General features: G+C 41.9%; 1 protein-coding gene across 7 annotated transcripts in view; it reads left to right on the top strand.

Moving 5' to 3' along the window:
• The window catches only part of LOC140184945 (ubiquitin carboxyl-terminal hydrolase 2-like), a 144,211-nt gene that overhangs the window by 102,017 nt on the left and 22,814 nt on the right, over positions 1 to 19,380 (top strand). Inside the window, exon 1 of one of the 7 annotated variants that reach the window (XM_072238187.1) lies at positions 11,276 to 11,522. The exons of the other annotated variants lie outside the window; for them this stretch is intronic. Within the exon in view, the coding sequence (XP_072094288.1) occupies positions 11,373 to 11,522 (150 nt within the window). The 5' untranslated portion in view covers positions 11,276 to 11,372. Of the gene's footprint in view, positions 1 to 11,275; positions 11,523 to 19,380 lie in introns of those variants that run through there. 7 annotated transcript variants of the gene reach the window in all.

The following is a 19,380-nucleotide window of genomic DNA, read 5'->3' as shown; positions in this document are numbered from 1 at the left end:
GAGGCACATTTTGAAGAATGTGACCTGCGGGTAGGAAGTAGTGAAATTTGTATGTTCCAGGAAATAAGGAAAGAAAGTCAACGCTTTCGTGCTGCTGGCCATTTTGGATATTAGGACAAGAAATTGACCATTTTTAAAGATGCAAAACGCTACAGATTCTTAAAATTGGAAGTAAAAGTACTGGACTTTCTCAAAGTCAGATAACATAAGTGGAGAGAGAATCAGTTCATGTTTTTGGACTATGCTCTTAGGAATCTCTCCTGGGATGAGTGAATCAACTAGCGTAAAGTATTTTAGCATACTGTGCCATTGCAGCTCATAAGGATATAGTCATTCCCATCTTGGGACTAAGCCTAAGTCTACATTTTATTATAACTGCCTGTGTTTTATCATTTAAACAAAAAAAAAGCACTAAAACATGTTGAGAATGTGCTCTACCAGTAATTCAACTTGCTTTAATCAGACATTGGCATTGCTTGCATCAGCTCAAACTCTGCAACATAACACGAGATCTTTGACCACAAAACTTTAAAGAGATATGAACAGAGATACTGAATTTAACCCTTCAGCTGCTAACAATCTGCGTCTGAGAATTTTAATTAAGAATGGAATTGGTAGTATTAAACGCAATGAAAGAGTGCCCAATCGCAGTGCTGTATCTGCAGGTGTTATCACAACAACCATTCTATTTTTTATTGTAGTCTTAAACTTCTGATTTTGTTTCACCATCAGTGATTGCACTGCCTTCAAGCTCTCCTCCTCCTCTTCCTTTCCTTTCCCCCACAAGTATTACAGTTAAATTCTAGCAATTAAAGCTGCTTTTTAAATACAAACATTTCTAATTTTTTGATGGAGAATATGATTCATAACAGAAGGAGAAGCTGTATGAAATATTCTTTTGCAACAGAGGAAGTAATGTTTATTCTATTAAATACTGGATATTAGTAGATAGATCAGTGCTACTGAGTAACAAGTTTAAAAAGCACTTCTTGCTGCATACACCTTACTCTTTTCCTGGGTTGTAGTTGAGCCTGATGCCACTGAGAAGGGGGTACAGGAGCCTTAGGTCTCACACTACCAAGTTTAGGAACAGTTATTCATCAACCATTAGGCTCCTGAACCAGTATGGACAACTTCACTCAACTCAACTCTGAACTGACTCCACAACCTATGAACTCACTTTCAAGGACTACAACTCGTGTTCTCAGTATTATTTATTTACTTTTTAAAAAATTATTATTTGTATTTGCACAGATTGTTTTCTTTTGCAGATTAGTTGTTTGTCAGTCTTTACTTGTGTGTATTTTTCATTGATTCTACTGTATTTCTTTGTTCTACTGTGAATGCTTGCAAGAAAATGATGGGTCTCAGTCCGAAACATCAACTGTACATTTTTCCATAGATGCTGCCTGGCCTGCTGAGTTCCTCCAGCATTTTGTATGTGTTGCTTAGATTTCTAGCATCTGCATATTTTTCCTTGTTGATAACGTAGAGGGAGGGTTTTATAAGACCTTAAGATATAGGAGCAGAATTGGGCCATTTGGCCCATCGAGTCTGCTCTGACATTTCATCATGTCTGATCCATTTTTCCTCTCAGAGCCAATCTCCTGCCTTCTCCCTGTACCCCTTCATTCCCTGACCAATCAAGAATCTACCAACGTCAGCTTTAAATATACATAAAGATTTGGCCTCCACAGCCATTTGTGGCAATGAATTCCACAGATTCCCCACATTCTGGCTAAAGAAATTTCTCCTATCTCTGTTCTAAAAGGATGCCCCTCGATTCGGATGCTGTGTCCTCTGGTCTTCGACTCTCCCTCCATAGGACACATCCTCTCCACGTCCATTCTATCAAGGCCTTTCACCATTCAATAAGTTTCAATGAGGTCACCCCTCATTCTTCTGAATTCTGGTGAATACAGGCCCACAGCCATCAAACGCTTTTCATATGACAAGCCATTCAATTGTGGAATCATTTTCATGAACCTCCTTTGAACCCTCTCCAGTTTCAGCACATCCTTTCCAAGATAAGGGGCCAAACCTGCTCACAATACTCCAAGTGAGGCCTCACCAGTGCTTTATAAAGTTTCAACATTACATCCGTGGTTTTATATTCTAGTCCTCTTGAAATGAATGCTAACATTGCATTTGCCTTCCTCTCTGCAGACTCAGCCTGCAAGTTAACCTTTAGGGAATCCTGCACAAGAGCTCCCAAGTCCCTTTTTCATCTCAGTTTTTTTTTGTATTTTCTCTTTATGGCCTCCTACAGCTCATATGATGGGAGTAGTGGGATTAGTGAGCATGAAAGTTCAGCCACTCTCACATGCAGTAAGCTTGAGGTAGGTCAGTGTGGAATTCAGAATCAGAATCTGAATCAGAATCCTTTATTATCGCCAAGTATGTAGACACATACAGGGAATTTGCTGCCGGTTTCCCTGAGCTCTCGCTGTACAGAATCAAAAAGCAAACAAAACAATAGTACAAATAATTGTGAACTATATACAATGAGGTATACCTGTGTATGTACAGGTGGACTCGGTTTATAATAGACTAAAATTCAAGTGTTCATAAGACTGATGGCATACAGAAAGAAACTGTTCTTGTACCTATTTGTCCTGGCATACAGTGATCTAAAGCGCCTACCAGAAGGAAGGAGTTGGAACAGGTGATGTCCAGGGTGTGATGGGTCTACAATGATGCTGCTTGCTCGCTTCCTGACTCTAGATGCATATAAGTCCTGGATCGAGGGTAGCTTCACACCAATAATCCTTTCCGCAGTCCTGATGGTTCTTTGGAGTCTATTCTTGACTTATTTGATCCAAGCTGCAGCTCCAATCTCCCAACTCCACTTAAGACTGCTGGGAGCAGTGTTCAAACACCGAACCTTCCGACTTGGAGGTGAGAATGCTAAATGCTAAGCTACAGGCTAGCATTGTTCATTACTCTGGGAGCACTCACGCCATGCTACTGCCCGCAACCATGGTCAGATATACCATTGCATCCTGGAGCCTTTTGAAACAGTGGTGATGCTCTGAAAAAGAATACACCAGCCAGTGTGAGATCTTTAACTTTGTTCTGGTTCAAGCGCAACAGACCTTGAAGCAATCACCTGCCAGAGAGGAATTTCACCTCCAGGGCTTGGCTGCTGAAATTCTCTCTCTCTCAGCAAATTGTTTCAGCTGTTTTATTTCTTTATGGGTTTAAATATAGAATTTCTCTGTATGATAGTTTGCCAGTACAAGAATCAGCCATGTGCCAATGCAATTATGTTGCAATGGGAGTATGGACTTTGGACAGTCTAAAGATAATGTTCTGCTTCATGTTTAAATCCATCTCAATCATGCAATAGCTGCAAATAGAGGGGGAATCTCTGAGCCTGTTGGTTGTATATTCAAATCTCACTCCAAAGACCCGATTCTGTAGAAACTCGTGCTGCTCATCTTAGAGCAAAGAGGGCTGAAAGTAAACTTGATGATGTTTAAAACTTTACAGTAGAAAATTTAATGAAGAATATTTGTTCAAGTGAATAAAGAGTCCATGAGCAGGGCCATAGCTTTAAAATTATTAACAAGAGAACTTGAAACAATATCAGGAGAAACTGACTTTGGTGTAACTATTGATTATAATTTGTTCTGTCCTGCTTGAGGGTGAATTTTAATTCAATGGTAGCTTTCAGAATGGAATTAAATAAAATAGCTTGGAAAATGGCAAAGAGGAACCAATGGCTCTTCAAAAGACCACCCCCCCCCCCCCATTTGGCTGCCTTCAATACTGTACTTTATTTGTGATTCTGTGAATCCAGGCTCTAATTCCCATGAAATACAGAGAAGGGTGCATTGTCATAGTCATACTTTATTGATCCCGGGGGAAATTGCCATAGTTGTGTAATACCATGATCATTATCTATTCTACTGTCTTCAAAACAGATTATTTGCTCATAATATCATTGAGGATTATGGAATCGTGTTCTATGCAAATTGGCCACATTTCCAGTTTGACAATGGTAAGTTCAAGTTCTTAAATAGCTCATAGAGGGTTGGCGATATCCCAAAATCGTATGAGGTACTATATAAAAGCAAGCCTATTCTTCTTAATTAATTGCCACGGTGTTAGGATAACCAAATGCATCTGTTTCCACAACAAAGATTTTCATGCTTGTGAATAAACTAGTTTTTGAAAGACAGACTGATACTCATGTCTATCAGCTTTTGATCTCCCAAAGAGGAGTTTCATGAAATAAATCACTTCATACGATTAGGTTTCACAGCTCCATGTGACATTTGTGTTCCACGTAGAATTCCTCCCAGCACTGGTCAACTCATGCTATACTGTACTATATACTGTGCTATATCCTTTTTCTCCCTTTACATATAGCTTTTTCAGAAATACAGCTTTGAGGTTAATCAAAAAATCACCAAGCAGTGCTGAGTTCTTCACTTCATTATAATGTAAAGGCTCATCTGAGGCCCCAAATGGAATTATTAATAACAACCCAACATTTATGGACCCCAGTTATTGACACCTTTCAAGTATAAATAAATGTTTTCTACCTACTCTTTCCAACACTGCCACCATTTTGAAGAGCTCTCCTAGTTCAACACCACTCACCCTGCAACCAGGTCTTCCTTTATTTTATTATTTCCTGTTGGAGATAATAGTGCCTTATGAGAATAGGTTGAGTGAACTTGGCCTTTTCTCCTTGGGGTGACAGAGAATGAGGGGTGACCTGATAGAGGTGTATAAGATGATGAGAGGCATTGATTGTGTAGATAGCCAGAAGCTTTTTCCCAGGGCTGAAATGGCTAACGTGCCGTTACATAATTTTAAGGTGCTTGAAAGTAGATACAAGGGGGATGTCAGGGGTAAGCTTTTCACACAGAGTGGTGGGTGCATGCAATGCAGTTTCAGTGACAGTGGTAGAGGCCTTACTAGTTACTACTACCTTTATTCTTTTCTGCATCTCTACCCATAGAACCTTCGGGTCTTTCTGCCAAATTTAGTCTTATTTACTAAGGACGCTATGGCTCATTTTCTACTTATCAAAATATGCCGTCTCTTAACTTACCTATATTGCAACTCCTGTTCTCAAACTATATTACAGCTGACCCCTGTGCCAGGGATATTATTTCCCTATGGTCTGTATTGCAATTTTCCATAACACGAAGTTGTATCATCTGCCATGCAAATTACTAGCAGGAGAACTTGAAACAATATCAGGAGAAACTTACTTGTGCAACTGTTGATTATAATTTGTTCCGTCCTGCAAGTTGAAAAATAAATTGATTTTGTGCTATCTATGCACTTGTTCACTTAAGTTCTGTAAAAGCAAGTCTTGTATCATATCTCAAATTTTGGGACATTGATTTGTGAATTCTGTAAGTGAGAATTTCTGTTTTCCAAACAACTGTAAGGCAGGCTTTGCCTGCACTGTCTTTGTATATTTTGTTACAATAAGATTCACTATTTACCACATCCTCTAGTTTAGTATTGTTTGCGGAGCTAGAAATTGTATTTCAAATTCCTGAATCGAACATATTTGTTTAGTCACAAGATGTGTTTCAGCTCCATTAAAAAGCATGGCCAAGAGCCAAAGGAGGTCGGACACAAAAGAATTTCTGAGTTCCATCTCCTCCACAATCTCCATCAGTGCAGGTGCACCACCACAAGGCTGTGTGCTTAGCCCCCTGTTCTACTCGCTTTATACTTATGACTGTGGAGGCTAAGTACAGCTCCAATGCCATATTTAAATCTGCTGACTGCCATTAGCCAAATCAAAGGTGGTGACGAATCAGCATATCGGAGGGAGATTGAAAATCTGGCTGAGTGGTGCCACAACAACAGCCTCTCTGTCAATGTCAGCAAGAGCAAGGAGCTGATTATTGACTGCAGGAGGAGGAAACTGGACTTCTGGAAGAGGAAACCAGAGGTCCATGAACCAGTGCTCATTGGGGGATCAGCAACTTTAATTTCCTCAGTGCAATCATTTCGGAGGACCTGTCCTGTCACAGTACTAAGTACAATTATGAAGAAAATGCGGCAGTGCCTCTACTTTCTTAGAAGTTTGTGAAGATTTGGCAAGACAGATAAAACATTGACGAACTACTATAGATGTGAGGTGGAGACTATATTGACTGGCTACATCACAGCCTGGTATGGAAATACCATTACCCTTGAGTGGAAAATCCTACAAAAAGTAGTGGATATGTCCCAGTCCATCACAGGTAAAGCCCTCCCCACCATTGAGCCCATCTACACAGAGCACTGTCACAGGAGAGCAGCATCCATCATCCAGGCCATGTTCTCCTCTCACTGCTGCCAGCAGGAAGAATTGTAATTTGTGCATGATGTCCCACTTTGTCAAACCTTCATGAATAAAAGCCACTCAGCAGAGGCACAGGGAAGATTCAACTTCCATTACTGAATGTAGGCCACTCATTGTAGAGACCAGATCCTGCTGCTACTTTCATCCTCGGAGATTGAGAAATAGGGGAAAGGCAATCACTTGATGAGTCACATTAGAACTGTGCAGAACGCAGTTGCAAAATAACAAGAACAATTCAATTTAGTTTCTCTGTCTTTGACTCCCTCACAGACTATTTCTTTTATTCTTTCCTCTTTCTTTTTTTAGCTACATCATGAAGTTGGTTTACAGATCCAACACCACCCAGTTCTCAGATGAGGTTACTGACCTGAACTATTTACTCTTGTTTCACAATTGCCATGTGCATTTTCAGCAGCTTCTGTTCTTTTTACGGATTTCCCATAATTGGATGAATGGGGGTCTGTAACTTACTCTATCAGTACTGTCTTTCTCTCAGTTCAGTAAAGGAGCAAGGAATATTTTACAGAGATTTATACGGTCACACAGGCATGATGGACAAAATGGCTTCCCCTGTGTTGTATATCTTGCAGTGATTCTTTTAAATCACCAGTCATTCAACACCCTTGGCAACAGGTCAACCATACAATGCTCACCTTATACTTATTTATTTAGAGATGCCACGCGGAACAGGCCCTTGCAGCCTAACGAGCTACACTGCCCAGCAACTCACCTATTTAACTCTAGCCTAGTTACAGGACAATTTCACAATGACCAACTAACCGACCAACCAGTATATCTTTGGACTATGGGAGGAAACCAGAGTACCCAGAGGAAAACCAAGTACTTAAGGAAAGACGTACAAACTTCCTACAGACTTTGTTGGAATTGAACTTCGACACTCCAATCTGTAATAGCGTCACATTAACTGCTGCACTACCATGGCACTCTACTTATGGTGATTGACAGACTTGTCAGAAGAGTGAGGAGAAAAGGATAAACAGTTTGAATAAATATAGCATCACTTTTGGGTGGCCCATTAAAAACGTTGATTTGATAAGATGTTGGATCTCCCTTAATCTGCATGCTTTGTGTTATCTCCACTTGATCTCTGCTAGTATTTTGCTATTTAGTAAAACAGTCTCTTTTGCCACCTCATTCCTTCTGATTCTCTGTCCTCTTTCCCTGGAATTGAGCAACACCCTCTGTTCGTCCAAAACAGAGAGTGTTTAACCTAAAGCTTTACTTTATAATTGAACGCAGTTAGCATGTTGTTTAAATCAGGAGGCATTGCATTTGACCCTGATTCTCTCTCCAGAGGCTTGCAAATCTGAGCCACTGTGTGAATTGCAGACTAGTACTGAAGAGTGAGAGTCCTGACTGTTTTCTTTTCTCACCACTGATTAGGGGTCAAACATAGGCTGTCGCTTTACTCAACCTTAACCACAAATAAAACTACGTGCTGCAATGTTGGAAATTGAAAAGCAACAACAGAACACACTGAAATGAGAGACGAAGTCAGACAGTATCTGTGGAAGTGGATACACTGCCTTAATCCCACACCATCAGGCTCCTGAACCAATGTGTTCAACTTCATTCGTCACAACTCTGAACTGATTTCAGAACCTCCAGAGACAGACACAGACACTCTCTCTCTCCCCCCCCCACTCTTTCCCCCCTCATGTTCTCAGTATTATTTTTATTTGCATAATTTATCTTCTTTTCTACATTGGTTATTTGTCAGTCTTTGTTTATGTATAGTTCTTCATGAATTCTATTTCATTTCTTTATTTTCAAGAAAATGAATCTCAAGATAGTATATGGTGACATGTGTATACGTACTTTGATAATATATTTCCTTTGACTTTGAATGGTTGGTTCTATATGTCTAAGTTCCATTCATGAACTCACTGATTAAGACATAGAGCACTGCTGAGCAACGTCAGATTATTTTTACCGTTTATGTCATATCATACCAATTTTTTAATGTTACTGTGTTCAAATTTAAAAGAAAGAAAATTCTTTCCAAGTCAGCAGGTTCTGAATTCAGATTCTGTGTTGAAATACTATCTTTGAAGCACAGTACTTCGGCTGACTCTTCCCACTGAGGCACAAAGAGTGCAGTGCTGTTTTCTGGATGAGATGTTAATCTGAAACAAAGGCATAATAGATTTCATGAACTTCCAAGAAGTGCAAGAGAACCTTCCCTGATATCTGGCCAATATTTATTCATTAAGGAATGCTGGTCATGGGTCTTGCTGTACATGAATTAGCTACCAAGTTTTCTATATTGAATCAGTTTCAATGTCAGCAAAGTGCTTTGAGATTTGATGAGATTCTGAAAGATGCCAATAAATGGAAGTCATGGTCAAGATATCCCAGACCCTATTCAGCTGGTTCTACCTGGATTCAGCCTGGCAGCACTCACCCTGGCAAGCAAGCCTCAGGTGCTGTTAATCAGACAGACAAGACAGGCTTCAGCAGAAGGCAAAGATGCAGGCTGAGCTTTGCCTTTTGTTAAAGCTTGAAGGCTTTTACACCGCTTTTTAATGACTGACATGTGAATATATTTCAAAACATTTAAAATGACTAAATAACTTTTTAAGAATAGAAGTTATTAACAAACTTTTGAAGAGTTCACTAAAACATTTAGAAATCAGTTAAAACCTTAAAAGTAGAGTAAAATAAATTGGACAGAAATTTTTCATTTTGTTGGCCAAGCTTCTGCATTGAATTGAGTGGAGTCTTCAATCCTCCGCCATGTCTGAAATAAGAACAAGAAAATACTGGACATACTCAACATGTCAGGCAGCATCTGTGAAGAGAAGCAGAATTAAATTTTCATGTCAGTGACCTTTCATCAGGTCTAGGAAAAGTTATAATGTAAGATTGGTCTAATTTGTTAAGAAAGGAGGTAGTGTAGGGAATAAATACTTTGTCAGTGTGGGGACTGAATGAGGCAGTGGCCTTTTCCCTTATTTTCTCTACAAATTTCCCCACCTCCATTTTTGGTGTTTTGGAGCGACTATTCGCTTCTTGCTTCCCTGGTTCACTTCTCTCTTCCTGCTGCATTTTCCCATGTATCTGCCAGGAATGCAGAACTTGCCTTTTTAGCTCTTTTCCTACCATCCATGCACCCAAATACTACTTGCTGAAGTTGTACTCACAGTGTGGTCTCCTCAGCACTGAAGATTGCATGAAGACTTTACTGAAGCCCATTGTTCAGTCCACAGGGGCAACACCAAATTTTCAGTTGCCTTTCACTTTTACTCCCCATCCCGCTCCCACTCTGATCTCGCTGCCTCCGGCCTGTTATGTTGATCCAGCAGAAAACAACACAAGTTCAGGAAAGCACACACCATCTTATCACCAGTCATGTTATGTACAGTACCCCAGACTTGTTCACTTCTATTGAAATGACATCTGCTTCTAACATTAAGTCCATTCTTGTTTGATATCTGCTGCCTGACATGCAGAGTGTTTCCAGCACCCTTTTACTTCAGATTTCCAGTAATACAGAATTTTGTTTCTCACAGTTCCCACAATGTTTTTCCCCTCTCTCTATTTGCATATCCTCTCAACAGAACAGCTGTGATTAACAAACCTTCACTATACTCTCTCAGTTGGCACCACCACCACTAGTTTTGTTATTCAGTCTCTCTCACAGACATTCCTTTTGTTCTCTGCATCCCTCAACCTTCCCTGCAGTTTAGTGGAATCTTGATTTCTAACAGGTCCTAGTTCTGATGCAAGGATGTCCATCTGAAATATTACTTCTGTTTATCTATCCACATGCCTGACCTGTTTTTTCTAATCCCACATTTTTTAAGATTTATTTCCACATTTGCAGCCTCTGCAGCTTTATATTGGTTTCCTATGAGGTCTGATTTGGTGGCGAGGAACCCCGGCTTGCATGGGACCTGCCACTGAACTCCACCAGATATCCAACCAAGGGCGATAGTAACAGATAGGCAACTTCGTTTAAATCCCACACTGACTTGGAAACACTCTAAATGTGCACTCCAACTGTGCAATCTTCATGGAAAAATGTTCCAAACCAAGAGTAAATGCTGTAAAACCTGAAGCAGAAACAGAAAATGCGGGAAGTACTCAGCCGGCGATGCAGTGTCTTTGAAGGAAGAAATATTATGTGCCTTTTAGTTTTGAAGCCACGCCCAAAATGCTGGAGGAATCTATGGAGGGAAATGAAGAAGTTTAATAATTTTTAATTGGAAAGAGAATAAAAGGTTTAATTAGAATTTCTGGATGAAATTTGAATAACAATTGAATTACCAAGGCGTCATAGGCTGCAGCTTAAGTGATGACACATGTGCTATGGAACCATCCACCATATTCAACAAGATCCCACCCAGTATTGGAATGAATATTGATCAAATGGATAATCCTGATATCGAATTGGGTTACAATTCCTTCGACACTGAATAGGGTTGCATTAGTGGAGATTGTGGTCGTGTTAGTAGTTATGGTGAGAGTTGGTTATTGGGGATGTATTTAGTGGTTGAGTTTGGGATCTGGAGCTAATGCCTTGAGTTGATCGTTGACGTTCAAGGTTGCGGTCAGAGATGGTGATTGGAGTGAAATGATAGGATTTGAGCAACAATCTGTGGAGGAACTCGGAGTTAGGTAGCATCTGTGAGGGAAAGGGGACTGTCGACGTTCCGAGTCGAAATCCTAGTTATTCCACTCGTCCAGAGGTGAGAGAAGCATTCTGCCTGTCTTGTTCCGTTCTCACTGTTTAGTGGAATAATTTAGTGGTGGTCAGGCGAGATATTTGTAATTAATACATGAAATTGACAAAGGAAGGTGTCAAGGCAGAGTGTATGTACCGAGCAGAGATTGGACCGAAGCCAAGCTCCACCTCCCTCATACACTGGCTGCCTTGGCACCTGACGTATGAGGCCGACCGTGTGAATAAAACCTGAAATCCGCGCTGCTTCTGCTTGTCGCTCGGAACCACTTTGGGGAGTGTTCAAAGATCCCTGGAGCCAGGACAGGAATACCAATCCCAGTGCAGCGGTACCCGGTCGAGCCCATGCCCAGCATGCGACAGTCCTACACGGTGACCGTACCCGAGGAGCCGGTCCTGAGTCTCCTCAGTAAGGAGCTCCGCAGAAAGAGCCCCAGCGTCTCCGGATCCATGCTGGTCTCCACTTTCGTCGGGCTGCTCATCAACCAGGCTAAGGTAAGGTTACAGTCAGTGGACAGTGTCCTGAGGCATTCGGGTGAAGTAATATTAGTGTGGCAACCTCTCTGTTTTAAATCGTACTTTCCCCGTCCCCACTAATGTGGCAGGGCCATTAGCCTCCGAAAGGGAAGTGTGGGTTTCAATAGGAGGTGTGGGGTCGCAGGTGAGCGTCACGGAGAGCTGTTAGTGGGCGCTGAACTTGCGGACTTTGTGATTCTAAGAACTAATGCATCCATTTACCGAGCCTGCTTGGATTACATTAAAATGTTGTAACCCAGCAGGTGGCCCTGTGTCTGTGCTGTTCTCTGCTCCCACTTCCATATGGTCTCTTCGTGTCTTTGAGATTCAAACATTTATCATCATTTGAAATTGTATGCCTTGCTGCAATGGCTGCATCCCCCTCCACTGGAGGTGATGCAAGTGAGCTGAAGCAAGGAACTAACTTAAACATAATCAATTACACTTGTATGTTATAATTAAGCAAGCTGCCTTTTCTCTGTGTTGGCTTGTCAGTGAAGACTGTGGGAAGTCATCAGCCACCCACATTTCGGAGAAGAGGGCAGAAGTGGGAATTCTCAGAGAAGGTCGTTTATGGAAATAAGCCAATCTCTCCATCCTGGAGTATAGTTTATTCACTGAAATAAACTCTGGGGATATCTTTATCCTTGTTGTTATGCTTGTAGTGCTGTTCCAGATCATGCAGTCAGTGGTAATTGGTGAAACCTTGTCTGATGCACCTGAGTTCAGTGGTTAGGAGAGCCTGGTTTCTGTTGTCTTTGCTCAGCTAGGCTTCACTCTGCGCCTACACCTGAGAGATCTGTGCGTCTGCCTGAGTTAACAGTAATTACTGTGAGACCAGCCTAAAGGTTACGTAGAGCTTGGAATCTTGATTAATTGGTCCTATGTTACATTCGGTGATTCAATAGGGGAACGGTCCGCATTAGGGATAAATCAATACGTTAGAATCCAGGCTTGCAATTTCCTCTTCTGATATCTCAGTCCTAACTTTACTTCTGTCCCTCCTTTTATCCTTTCCCTCTGCAGCCCGTGTTGTGGAATTTTCTATCCACTACTCCCAATTCTAACTGTATAAGCCCCAATATACTGTATATAGGTCCCTTCTCCCCTCTCCCCTCTCCCCTCTCCCCTCTCCCCTCTCCCCTCTCCCCTCTCCCCTCTCCCCTCTCCCCTCTCCCCTCTCCCCTCTCCCCTCTCCCCTCTCCCCTCTCCCCTCTCCCCTCTCCCCTCTCCCCTCTCCCCTCTCCCCTCTCCCCTCTCCCCTCTCCCCTCTCGTTAATTGGTTATCACAGCCTAGTTTTGCTCATCTGTCCAATTACAATAGGTAGCAAGCCAGCAATGCCACTTTTAATACCAGGCTTGTTGCCAATAGTTAGTAAAGCATCATAAACAAATTAGGATGGTCTCTTTACATGGTCCATCATTGATCTACTATTTAGAGTAATAAGTAATAAGATTATTGTGTTTTTAGTTTTTCTCTCCATGGACACTGGGCATTTCTAGCATTCTTTTTTCAGTTTTAAATTCCAGAGACAGCTCAGACAGCTGAGGTTTTGACAGGCCTCCATTTTTATTCTCACTCTAATTTGCCTCAATTTATTAATCAAATGGCTCTGTAAACATTGGGATCACCCCAGGAGTCCTAACCTCACCTTCTTAGAAACATCCCCCCCCTTCCCATCTTAAGCCATCCCACGTTCAACCTCTCTGCAACTTAAAACTAACTTTTTTTCTCACATTACTACTTCTGATGAATGGTCAGCAACATGAAATATTAACTCTGTTTCTTTCTCTACGGGCACTGCTTGACCTGCTGAATGTTTCCAGAATTTTCTGTTGTTATGTCAGATTTCCAATATCTGCATTTTTCTTCAAGCATTTTCATAAAGACCTAATATCAGAGGTTAGGTAAATAATTTTAAACCTTTGAGGAAAGTGTTTTCTGGTTGTCAAAATTTCCCACCCTTTCCTCTGCACTTATTATGAACTGAACAGTTTGATCAGCAGATCTCAGAAGCTGCAGGTATCATAGTGGTACAACTGGATTCTTTGATCGGGCTGCTGTTCACATTTCTGAAATAACACTGATTTAAGGAGGCTGTATGTGCAAGTAATTGTCTTCTGCCAGTTTGTGTGCTGGATTGGATATTTCATGTTCCTCCTTCATCCTGTTTTCATGTGCAGATGTGCAGACCTTGATTCAAACATGCTGTCAGACCACCTACTGACAGTGTGGGCTTCAGATAAGGTAGAGGTCAGCTGCTCTCCTCTGGTTACACCTGCCTCTGAGAGAACATAGAATAGCACAGCACAGTACAGGTCCTTCAGCCCACATTGTTGTGCCGACCCTCAAACCCTCCCATATAAGCCCCCACCTTAAATTCCTCCATATACCTGTCTAGTAGTCTCTTAAACTTCACTAGTGTATCTGCCTCCACCACTGACTCAGGCAGTGCATTCCACGCACCAACCACTCTCTGAGTAAAAAAACCTTCCTCTAATATCGCCCTTGAACTTCCCATCCCTTACCTTAAAGCCATGTCCTCTCCTACTGAGCAGTGGTGCCCTGGGGAAGAAGCGCTGGCTATCCACTCTATCTATTCTTCTTATTATCTTGTACAACTCTATCATGTCTCCTCTCATCCTCCTTCTCTCCAAAGAGTAAAGCCCTAGCTCCCTTAATCTCTGATCATAATGCATACTCTGTAAACCAGGCAGCATCCTGGTAAATCTCCTCTGTACCCTTTCCAATGCTTCCACATCCTTCCTATAGTGAGGCGACCAGAACTGGACACAGTACGCCAAGTGTGGCCTAACCAGAGTTTTATAGAGACCTGTGGACTATTCTGATGTGCCCAAGAAAGAATGCTGCCTGACATGACAAAGATTACTGTGAGCCACCTTAAGATCCCAGGTTTCACTTTAAGGGTCCACTTGAGGGCAAGTTCTCAGAGTCCGGGCACCCTGCTCGCTGAAGGCACTAATTCTCAGTGGGTTTCACATTATTACACCCCGAGGCTTCACCATGTGCACTGCTCAATTGTAAACCCGAAATTATAAACTGAAGCTTCCAGTTCTGATTATCAGTTCTTAAACCTGAAATATTACCTGTTTTGCTTTCCACAAGTATTGCCTGAACTGTGGAATGTTTCCAGCATTTTTTGTTTTTATTTCAGGTGTAATCTGAAATAATCCCACTGGCACCCTTCCCTCCACCTTCACTCCTATATTCATCATCCTGACACTCCCTAGAATTGAATACCAAGAACCCGTTGAAACTGATGAGTTGTGTCTGTAATTTATGAGTTAGATTAGATGGTAAATCTGTACCTCAGCCACTTCTATGAGGAATAAGAAGCATGAATGATTCCTACAGATGGGACTAGGTATTTGTGACTGTTGACCTTGTTGCCAGAGAAATGAAAGTGGTGCTGTAAGTGATCGCACTGCCTCAGCAGATTCTCTTCCACTGTAATTTTCATGTGCACCTGCAGAGGCATTTGGGGAATGTGTTATCTTGTAGTCATCGGAATTTAGACCTCTTGAAATGTGTACAATAATTCTGGATAACTCTTACTTTTAAATTCCATCATTCGAGAGTTCTTAGCTACAATCACTGTGGTACTGAAATAGTATTTGGATCCTAAATCTGAGTTTAATCAGTTCATTTCAGAGGAAGCAGGTTCAGTCCAAAGAGGATTAGACTCGCCATATTTTCCAGATGTGCCAGCCGCTGGTTTGCTCTCCTCTAGGGCATGGAGATAATGTCAACCCACATTTCCATCCCATCCGCTGAGGGAGATGATCCCAGAGGAGGGTGCCAAGCAGGTTTAAATTAGAGGCGTGTTGGGTGGTCGGCAGCACGTTTCCCTGCGATTTGACTTCAAAGAGGGAGATAACCCCATTATCAGACTGCACGGGCAAATACTGGGATGAAGGCAGTGAGGAGGTCACCTGCCAGGAAAGATTCCTTTCGTTCTCCGCTCCCCTCTCTCACCCACCCTCCCTCTCCCGATCTCGTATTTCTTCTCCGTGGCCGTGCATCTCTCTCTCTCTCTCTCTCTCTCTCCTCTCTCTCGTGTGCCGGTTTTAGAATGCGAAACACATCGAGGATTGGGAATGTTATTACCGAATGAGAAGCGGGTGTTAGCGAATCGGCCAAAACATGCTGTACACCCGATGATTAAAATTAACGTTCGTGCCCGTCGCCTTGCATGTGGTGGCGGCGAGGAGGCGGGGGAGAAGCAGGAATAAAATCCCTTGCAATGCGCGTCACGCTCGGCGTAATGGTACCAGACGGAGCCAGAGGCTGGCGGACATCGATTAATGAAAATAGTGTCACGTCGAAGACTCGGAGACGTCATTGCAGCCCTGTCGTCTTATCAAAGGATCGAGGCTGTGCTGCTATTCTCAGCTAAATTGCACTCGTCAGATTATCTCGTTGGCTATTTCTGATCTCCCTGGCCTGTTAGCAGTATGCCCTGCCTGTGTGGGTATCTGACTTCTGTCCAACACCCACTTCTCCCCTAAACTGTCCGTTTAACATTTGCCTTTACGGACTTTCCGCTGTCAGCAATTGGGTATTTTTTAAAATTCGCATTTTTTTCTTAATCGTGAATGAAACAGCGAGCAAGGGTTGAGGACAATTGCATAGGTGCAGAGAAAGGGAGGTTACATAAACGCACAAGAGGTATATGTTAATGTGAAATGGTAGGAGGCGTGTGAAGCCGTGGATACATATTTTACAGTGGTATGTGAAGAGAGAATCTCTTAACCAGTATCAATTATTTTTTAAGCTAACAGAGTTAGGATTTTGCTTCTTTCGTGATTCATAAATTGGGATGTTAAATTGAAGATGTATAAGACGTTGGTGAGGCTGAATTTGGAATATTAGACCATAAGACCATAAGACAAAGGAGCAGAAGTAGGCCATTCGGCCCATCGAGTCTGCTCCGCCATTTTATCATGAGCTGATCCATTTTCTCCTATTTAGTCCCACTCCCCTGCCTTCTCACCATAACCTTTGATGCCCTGGCTACTCAGATACCTATCAATCTCTGCTTTAAATACACCCAATGACTTGGCCTCCACTGCTGCCCGTGGCAACAAATTCCATAGATTCACCACCCTCTGACTAAAAAAATTTCTTCGCATTTCTGTTCTGAATGGGCGCCCTTCAATCCTTAAGTCATGCCCTCTCGTACTAGACTCCCCCCATCATGGGAAATAACTTTGCCACATCCACTCTGTCCATGCCTTTTAACATTCGAAATGTTTCTATGAGGTCCCCCCTCATTCTTCTAAACTCCAAGGAATACAGTCCAAGAGCAGACAAACGTTCCTCATATGTTAACCATATGTTAATATTGTGTGTCCTTCTGGTCTACCTGCAGGAAAAGTGTCAATAAGATTGAAAGAGTGCAGAAAATATTTATAAGGATGTTGTCAGAACTCTATGACCTGAGTTTTAGGGAAAGATTGAATAGGTTAGGGCTTTATTCTCAGCAGGGTAGGAGAATGAGGGGTGGAGAGGCAATGTTTTTAAACATTAGGGATCAAGGTTGTTGAGGCGATGCGGTCTGGTTAATAGATGAGAGGTCAGAGTAAAACAAAAACAAGAACAGACTGGAACCCTGAGAGGCAGATCCTGGAGATCTGAAATCAAAGGGAATTCTAGAAACACTCTGCAGAACAGTCAGCATCTGTGGAGAGAGGGGAAAAACTCAGCGAAGGTGGATGATCTGATTTCCAGCAATTGCTGTGCCCTCACCTCTCACAGTAACAGTTCCTTCTGCCCCTCATTCTTTCAGCAGCCACCCCAATTCATTTGACTGAAAAAGATATATACAAACTGGGGGGAGCCTGTGATGTTGGGGTGGGGAATAGTCAATAGATACACACAGTAGCTAGCTTCCTGACTTGAACGCGACACGGCATCTGGAGGACAGCACAGTGTATCCTCAGCACTGGAATTCTGACACCGCTGCTCTCCCTGGCTCTCTGATTCTGACTCTCTCAGTGCGATAAATATATGTACTTTGAACTTTAAAATGTCAGCCTTAATTTTATGCTCAGAGTTCTGTAGTGGGATTTGAACTCAAGTTTCAACTCAGAGGATTGTAGACATGTAGACTAAAATCACATTTGGCCCAAGGCATTTAGCTTTGTGGAAATAATTAGCAGTTCAGTAAAACAGAAGTGGACAGAAGTAAAAAAAAAATAAAAACTGCATTCATAGGAATATTAAAATAAAAACAAATTTTTGAAATACTCAACAGATCAGGTAGTATCTGCGAGGACTAATCAGAAGTAATGTTTCCAGTTGGCCTGTAACAGTGTAACACCTCTTCTCTATTAGCCCTCTAACCACATAGTGCTCTCTCAGTGAGAAAACATAAGCTTGTTTTTATGCATAGACTTCAGGAGAGGGACTTAAACCTATATCCTTCCAATTCAATAATTTCAATGCTCGTCATTGTCTAGTTTTTATTTCAGATGGAATTCAATTATGTTTTCATTGGTTCTGTTGAAAGGCTATTACCTTGAACCATAAACTATGTTCTCTCTCTCCACCCATTTGATGCTGAGCATTTCTACGCTTTTCTGATTTGATTTCAGATTTTCAGCATCTGGAGTGTGCTATAAACATAATGGAATTTTCTTTTGTTGGGTAATTCATTCCAAATCATTCTGCTATAGTGAATACCCATAAGCAGCAGCAGTTTGCTTCCCTTCATATAGATATAGATAGCCTTGATTTGACATGACACCATTTCACACAGAATTATGACCTCGGCTGACCACATAAATGTCTGCAAGTGAAAACAAAGATCAGGGTCACCCTAATCAAGGCACATAGATAAGCTTCAACTGATATCATGCTGCAGAGCTACAGCTACATGTTCAAGTTATGCTTGTGTCATCCGAAGCTCTTCGGGTCACAAGTTTGTGAAGGTTTCAGCAGATCTTTCATAGTCTTGATTGGTTCACAAATGAAAAGATACTATAACAGTGTTCACTTTACAAACCTGTGCTGGAAACCTATACACTGACTCAAATATCCGGTTTGGAATGGGCCAGTTTGAACTGAGACCAGGTTAATTAGGTTTAGAACAGGCGTTGCCTGGAGTGGGGTAACTATATTCCTATTAGTTTCGGCTCCTACGGTTCTGGTGGGAATAATTTGGCCACAGTCCTCGTACCTGATCTCCATGCAAGTTGTTCCTACTGCATCGTGCACTTTTGCTGTGTGACGAGAGAAATGGATTTGGTCATGTTGTTGACGTGGTCAAACAATATTTCAGACCTGTTTAAAGAATGGTCACAGGGCCTGGAAGTCTATTTTGCTCAGGAAAGGGCATTGGCGATTGCAGGGTTACTCTGTAGGTAGTTGGGGTTCAGAAGGATTAGTATTTCCTGGGTTTTGTAAATGGAATAAAATGCCAGCATGGAAGGTCATGAGATAGAATTAAAGGGAATAGAAGCAGGAATAATCAGCCCCATTCATAAGACAAATTTAAGAGGAATTTCAGCATTTGCTCAGACTATTGATCCCAATTCTTAGAATTACAAGTTATGCCAATAATTAAAAGTCAGCATTGATAACCCAGCTTAGAGCTGGAGAACTTAAATTCACAACATAGGATTCATTTGTTCAAATTGTGTGCAGCACTTTGAGTAAACAGGCTGTATTGACAACAGAATAGCAGAGCACAGCTCACCCTCACCTCTGAAGGTCATGGGCTCACACCCCACTCAAGAGTTTGGGAACATGGAGTTATCAGTTAGTGCTACATGTTCAGAGGTAAAGTACAAAGGCAGTGCTTCTTTGCCAAGG

The sequence above is a fragment of the Mobula birostris genome, chromosome 20 (assembly GCF_030028105.1).
Source record: "Mobula birostris isolate sMobBir1 chromosome 20, sMobBir1.hap1, whole genome shotgun sequence".
NCBI lineage: Eukaryota > Metazoa > Chordata > Chondrichthyes > Myliobatiformes > Myliobatidae > Mobula > Mobula birostris.
The sequence above is the reverse complement of the archived record's forward strand: the minus strand, read 5'-3'. Positions and strand labels throughout refer to the sequence as shown.